The 6,986-nt window shown below is 59.2% G+C and overlaps 1 protein-coding gene across 1 annotated transcript; it reads left to right on the top strand.

The window, feature by feature from the left end:
• The first annotated feature begins 1,264 nt into the window (after nt 1-1,264).
• Nucleotides 1,265-6,694, top strand: MFSD3 (major facilitator superfamily domain containing 3). The gene is made up of 6 exons (XM_074985576.1): nt 1,265-1,330; nt 1,978-2,706; nt 2,968-3,115; nt 3,412-3,518; nt 4,723-4,832; nt 6,081-6,694. Exons 2-6 carry the CDS (start codon nt 2,025-2,027, stop codon nt 6,252-6,254), a joined length of 1,221 nt encoding a protein of 406 aa, XP_074841677.1. The 5' UTR covers nt 1,265-1,330; nt 1,978-2,024; the 3' UTR covers nt 6,255-6,694.
• The last annotated feature ends 292 nt before the right edge of the window (nt 6,695-6,986 follow it).

Raw genomic sequence — 6,986 nt, 5'->3', positions numbered from 1 at the left:
TTTACAGAAGAGAAGACTTATGGGTGATTTAAGAGCAGCCTTCAACTTTGTGAAGGGGAGCTCTAAAGGGGAGGGTGAGAAACTGTTCTCAGTGGTGTCAGATGGCAGAACAAGGAGTAATGGTCAGAAGTTGAAGAGGGAAAGGTGTAGGTTAGATATTAGGAAAAACTTCTTCACCAGGTGGGTGGTGAAGCAGTGGACTGTGTTGCCTAGAGAGATGGTGGATTCTCCATCCCTTGACATTTTTAAGTCCCGGCTGCACAAGGTCCTGGCTGGGATGACTTAGTGGGGGTTGATCCTGCTTCAAGCATGGGGCTGGACTAGATGACCTCGTGGGGTCCCTTCCAGCCCTAGGATTCTGTGATTCTCTCATCTGTCCTTCCTGAACAGTTTATACCCTTCCATGACCCTGCTCCAGTTATGTGACTCATCCCCCCAAGTCTCCATTATTTCAACCACCTCATATCAGTACCTGGTTTAGCAAAACACAAGGAGTACGTAAGGCGCTGGTGGCTCTCCAGGGGTGAGGTGGTGCTGTGTGTGGCTGCTGGAGGGTACACTGCGACTCTGTAGCATGGACCCCTGCCAGCATGGGGTGGGGGTGGTGCTGAGAAAGGTGAGACACCTGCCGGAAGAAAGGCAGAGCTCGGGGGGGGGGGGGGGGTGGGCAGCACACTACGGAGCGGGGTGGTGGTGTGGGCGGGCAGGATACCAGTGGGGATGCTGTGCTGGGGGGGAAGGGAGGGGAGCTGGACAGCACAGTAGGGGGAGGGGGGTGGTGTGAGCAGAGGAGCTGGGGGCAGGGCAGTGGTGGGGGGCCATACTGGGGGGAGAGGAGGGGAAGCGGAGGGGGAGGTGGTGGTGCAGCGGTGGGGGGCCACGCTAGGGGTGGCGGGGGGGATGGGAGGGGGGCGGGGCAGCGGTGAGGCTAGCGGGGGTGGACGCGGGGGCGCCGAAGGAGAACGGGGCGCGGAGCCCCCTCCCCCTCCGCCCCGCCGGAGCGAGCAATGGAGGCACGTGAGGACAGACGGCGCCCGGCCGAGCTTGGTCCTCCACGGCCATAGAGCACAAGGCGCCGCACGCCAGAAGGGCCCTCCGGCGCCTGACACTCACGCGCCGCCCCCCGGAACGGCCAATGGCTGGCGGGCGCGCCTCTGCCAGTGGGCGTGGCTGGGCCGCAGCGGGAAAGGGGGCCCCTCTAGCCCGCACTTCTGCGTTCTCCGTGGCTGTGGAGGACCGCGGCGCTGAGGCAGCCCCCCGAGTTCCGCCCTCCCCACGCCCCCAAGGAGCCGCCCGCCCCTGGCAGCCCCGCCCCGGAGCCGCCGCGGGGGTGAGCCCCGCCCTCTGCCTTGGGGCTAGGCCGCCTTGGCTGGGTGGGCGATGTGGGTGGCCCCGTCGCCATGGTGACTGTCGCCAGGGCAGCCGCCGTAGCTGTGGCATTGGGGTGTGTTGCCGTGGCAGCGAGGGGGTGTTGTGGCCGTCACCGTGCCATCAGCCCTAGCTATGGCATTGGGGGGCTGTTGCCACGGTAATGCTGGCGTGTGGCTGTCACCGTGGTATCAGCCCTAGCTATGGCATTGGGGGGCTGTTGCCATGGTAACGCTGGCGTGTGGCTGTGTGGCATCAGCCCTAGTTATGGCATTGTGGGAGGGTTCTTGCCATGGCAGCTCTAGCTATGGCATTTGAGGGGGCTGTTGCCATGGCAATGCTGGGGTGTGGCTGTCACCATGGCACCAGCCCTAGCTATGGTATTTGTCAGGTGACGGGTACTATGGTAGGGGCTGTCGCATCAGTTGACTCCAGGACCTGGTCCAGTACAGCTAAGCTACAGCCCCCACCACTCCCTACACTGCACCCTAAATTCCCAAGCTGAAGCTGAGGCCCATGTGTTAACCCCTGCTGCGCTGGACTACGTGCCTTGGCCTCTCCCCTTGCTGAGCCCAATGTAATAGCTCCCTGTGTTTGTGTTCCCAGCAGATCTCCAGATCTTGTCCTGTGAGAGCTCCTCAGCCTGGGGCTCAAGGATGAACTCTAAGTATGTGCTGCTGGGGGGCCTGTACTTCGTCCAAGGGATGCCATATGGGTTACAGTCTGGCCTGCTGCCCATCCATCTCCGCAGCGTGGGCCTCTCCTTCACCAAGATCGGCCTGGCAAAAATGCTCTACCTGCCCTGGATCCTCAAGATGCTGTGGGCTCCTTTTGTGGATCAGTACTATACCAAGCAGACCTGGCTGGTGCTCAGCATGTCTGGGTTGGTGATCACCTGCCTAGCATGTGCCATGATGGCACCAGAGTCCAACCTCCTGCCCATTGCTGCCATGCTGCTGCTCATGAACTTCTTTTCTTCTGTCCAGGACATTGCGGTGGACGGAGTAGCCGTTTGGCTGCTGGGACAGCATGAGATTGGGTATGGCAACACCATCCAAGTGGTGGCCTACAAACTGGGCTCTGTGCTGGCAGGAGGGGGCCTCCTGACCTTGATACACTTGTTGGGCTGGCGGATTCTCTTCTTGCTTCTGGCCCTGGTTTATCTTCTGGCCATACTGTATGTGTGGAGAGCTTCAGAACTGCGTCTCCTGCTGGGACGGACTTCCCAGGATGGCCAGTCCCAGGCAAGAACCTTCAACCCTTTGAGAATCCTCCAGCAGCTTCTCCGTGTACCGGGCACCCTTTGGACTGCTGGCTTTGTCCTCCTTTACAAACTTGGTGAGTGCCTGCCCAGGGCGGGAGTTCCTCTAAGGAAAGGAGAGTTTAGAATGGGGCACTCAGAAGGGCTGCTGCTGGAAAGGAGTTACTGGGTGCAACAGCTGTAAATCAAGGCATGGCCTCCTGCCACAGCTGGGTTAGGGATCAAACAGCGCCATTAAATCTCCCCATTGCGCTGTTGGACAACCATACACATAGGAAAGTTAGATAGAGCGTGGACTTGGGTTGCGGCTCACCTGGTTGTGTCCTTTTCCCTTACAGGTGAGCAAGGCGCTGTCACCATGTTTCCGCTCTTCTTGCTGGACCATGGATTCTCTCCCCAGCAGCTTGGCTTCTGGAATGGGGTGGTGGCCATGGTCTTCTCCATCATGGGTTCCTCACTGGGCGGACAGCTGATATCCAAGCAGAGGTTAAGTGGATAACAGGGATGTGCTGCCTCCCTTCATGTATGGGGAGCAAGGGGGTCATTTGGAAGTGGGGGTGGGAGAGGAGACATGGCAGGAGAGGACAGCAAGATGCTGACTGTTGCTTTGATTGCTCCTGGGCCCAGCTGCTGTGTCTGATTCATGATCTTTTCTCTAACTGGGGAGAAACCAAAAACCCAATCCATCCCCTTCTGTCCTGCTTGCTCTGCCCCAGCCTGCAGTGTTCTGGTGCACTGGCTTCCTTAACTGTTTCTTCTTTGGGTCCATGTCTCCTTTCCAGAGAGCCCCTGTCTCTGCTGAAGGCTCTGTTTCTGTTTCGCTTCTCCAGCCTGACCTTACAGACCTTCTTGGTCTTCACTTACGATAATGGAGTGTCTCTCTTCAAAGGTGAGCACCGCCCAGCTGAGCACAACCGGGCTCCCCATTATGGAGAAAGGGCAAGAGGACAAAGAGGCAGAGGAGGGCTGGTCAGAAATTTTCCATCAGAACTGTGGTCTGTTGGGAGACTGGGTTTTCAACTCCACATTTTTGGCAGCAGCGTTCTGCTTTCCTTGGAAAATATTGATTGAGTCTAACCAAACCTACCAGAATGTTTCAGTTTGGATACACTGCCAGGCTTCAGGGCTGAACTATACCCTCCATACAGGACTGTCTCCAGGCAGGGTGGGGCCTTGAGCAATCCATACCCCCCTCCCCCATTCCACTTCTGCCCTGCCCCCTTCCCTCCACCCCCAACAATGGGGCTGGGGATTATTACCTGGAGCCGGGGTTGTGCATGGCAGCAGCAATGGGGGGGTCACTCTCCCTGCCCCACTCACTGCATGGGGCAGCAGTAGCGGCAGCCTGCTGCAGAGAAGCTGGGTGAAGTGGGCTGGGAGAACAGTGGAGCAGGGCAGGTGGCTGCTCCCACTGCCTGTGTAGTGAGTGCAGGGGGAGGCAACCCCTGCTGCTGCTGCCGCTGCCATGGGCAACCCCCGGCCCCAGGTATTCTTCTCCCCCTCCCATCCATAGGATGGCTGGGGTGGCTGCTGCAGGACCCCCAAAAGCACAGAGCCTGGGGCAGCCGCCCACCTCGCCCAATGGAGGGGACAGCTCTGCCTCCATGATGCAGCATGTCCAGAAACTCTCCTGGTGCACACTGGCCTCCTTCCACAAGGGAAGACCAAGGCGCATCTTGGGAGATGTAGTTCTCTGTGGAGGCCCAGCCTATGGGTAATGGGAGTGCGAGGCACCTGACCTACACCTCCCGCGTGGCATTTGGACAGCATTGCCAAGGGGGAGTAGTTGGTTCGGGCTAGAATATTTTACCAGGACACTGAGGTTTGTCTGTTAAATTTAGACAAAAGCCGTTTTGTTTTTCACAGAACTTCTTGGTGGTGGGGGGCGGGGGAGGGTGTCAATAAAACCTGCTTCTGCTCAGCTCCTTCAGCGGGGGCAGGTGACATGCACAGCCGCGGGCGGGGGCAGTGGGATGACCGGAGCAGAACTGACAAAGCTGCCCCCAGGCTTGCACCTGGGCCGTGCCTCTCTCTGGACCTGAACTGATCTCCTGACTCCCCTGCCCCATTGCCTTGTCCTGCTGTCCGCACAGGGGCTGCGATCCTGAGCATCTTCGTCCAGCACTTCTCCGGAGGGCTCATCACCACCTTGGCTTTCAGCACCATGATGCAGTGCACACAGAAGGCGGACGGCAGCATACAGGTACCCAGCCACCAGCACCTCTGCCAACGCAGCCCTGGGGGGGACTCGAGTCGGCCCTCTGCCTTCCCTGGGGCTGGGCGTGCGCAGGCATGTCAGTGGGCTGCCAAGAGGGGTCATTCACCAGCGTTAGTGAAGAGCCCTGAGATGCGAGTGTCTGTGCGGTGGCCCCAAGGTGTGAATGTGTCCCAAGGAAACATTGTCTGCGCTGGGCAGGTGGGGAGCTCAGGCACAGAAAAGGGAGGTGAGTTGACCAGGCTCCCCAGGGAAGGTCGCCACAGGGCACCTGGCAGCTTGGAAGTTGAGGCGGAAGGCAATGACATTCGGGTGCTTCTAGGGGTGCCTGGCCCTATCCTGCAGCCCTTGGCTGGGCAGGGTTCAGGTGCTGCCTCTGGACCACCTGGGTCTCTGTTTGACTGTGTCTGTGGGTCTCTCTTTGCGTTCACCACTCTCATGGCACAGGGGCTGCACCCCGGGGCTTGACATGGTTCCATTATAGACAGGGTTTCTAGTTTGGTTCAGTGGCTCTCAGCCCCCAGAGCAGTCCCTACCAATACACAAACTACACAGCTGGGCAGGGCACCCAGTTGCCCCACATTTCATGGTGCGCTAAGTAGCTGGGTGCTGGGTACGTGGCAGCCCCCAGCAGGGCCGTCCCCAGCGGGTGCAGGGCCTGGGACAACCCCAACTCCACCCTCTCTCCTCCCTGCCCCAGCTGATGCGGCCCAGGGGTTAGTGGGAGGCCCGGTACCAGCGGCAGGGGTCCAGGCCACCCCTTCAGTCATTGGCAGCGGCAGGAGATAGTGACCCAGCACCAGACCACACCCCTCTGCTGGCTCCCAGTCATGTCACGCCCCTTTCTGCCGCTGGTGAGTGTGGGCGGAGGGTCCACCCCTTCCCCTGAGTGACGTAGCTGGGAGTCAGGGAAACAGAGCAGGTTGGGGACCAGGTAGCTCTGCTTCCTGCCACCAGTGAGAGTAGGGGTGGGCCTGATCCCTGCTGCCTCTCTGCCCCGCCCCGCCCACCGCAGCTCTGGGACAGACCCCTCACCTCCTGCCCCTGCAACCCATGAGTGCAGCCCCCCCGAAGGAGCAGCCCCACCCAATGGAGTGGTTGCTCCTGAGCACCCCTGCAAGAGGTGCTGGTGCGTGGGCTGTGCAGGGCACAGGAACTGACTGGTAGATGTACCCCCACCCATACACACATTGTTCCAGCCTCCCTGCCTCATGCTGGCGTGTTTGCCCATTGCAGGCCACGCATTACAGCTTCCTGGCCACTCTGGAAGTTCTGGGCAAGCTCGTGTTCAGCACCATCGTCGGGAGTATGGTTGACTGGCTGGGCTTCACGTTCAGCTTCTGCTGCTTCCTCCTCCTTTCCTTCACCTCTGTGCTCTACGTCCTGACCGCACCTCCTGGTGGGGGCTGAAGGAGGTGCCTGGCTTCTCCAGGGAACACAGGCAGGGCTTGATGGATCCCATTGCAAAGGTGCTTGGTGGCCAAGACTGGCTGGACTTGCAGAAGCCTTGAGCAGCTGTATTAATTTGCACTCCTGGAGGACATGGAGGAGTCCCAAAATGCCCATGCAAATGAACTATCACGGGGCCAATCCTAAGGGGCTGAGAGCTTCCACCTGCGTTTCGAGGCACAGGAATTGCAGTGGCTCAGAATTGCCCCCTGCATTTCTCAGCAGCTGTAACCAATATCTAAGATCTTCTCCTTTCACTTGCCCTGGAAGGCCTACACTGCTGGCTTTCACCAGAGCTGCCCTAGGGAGCTGGGTCCCAGCTGCACCAAACCAGCGGAGCTGGAACAACACCACTCATCTGCTTACACTCCAACCTCCAGGTCTGAAATTAAACTGTTTGTACATTGAACATGTCTCCTGAGCCTGCATCCCACTGGTTCCCCCTAGTAGGAGAATCTGTCCAGAGTGGGTCCTCTGCTGGAGCCCGGGGAAGGGAGGAGCAGAGCTGGTGGTTAGCAGGGCCATGTGGTTACCGCAGATCCAGGGTTTGATGCTCTTGTTAATGGTTAGACTGGCACAAGCTGTGCTCAGCTGTGCTGCAGAATCATAGAATGCTAGGACTGGAAGGGACCTCGAGAGGCCATTGAGTCCAGCCCCCTGCCCCAATGGCAGGACCAAGTACTGTCTAAACCA

Source organism: Carettochelys insculpta, chromosome 2, assembly GCF_033958435.1.
Source record: "Carettochelys insculpta isolate YL-2023 chromosome 2, ASM3395843v1, whole genome shotgun sequence".
NCBI lineage: Eukaryota > Metazoa > Chordata > Testudines > Carettochelyidae > Carettochelys > Carettochelys insculpta.
This window is presented reverse-complemented; position numbering and strand designations above follow the sequence as displayed.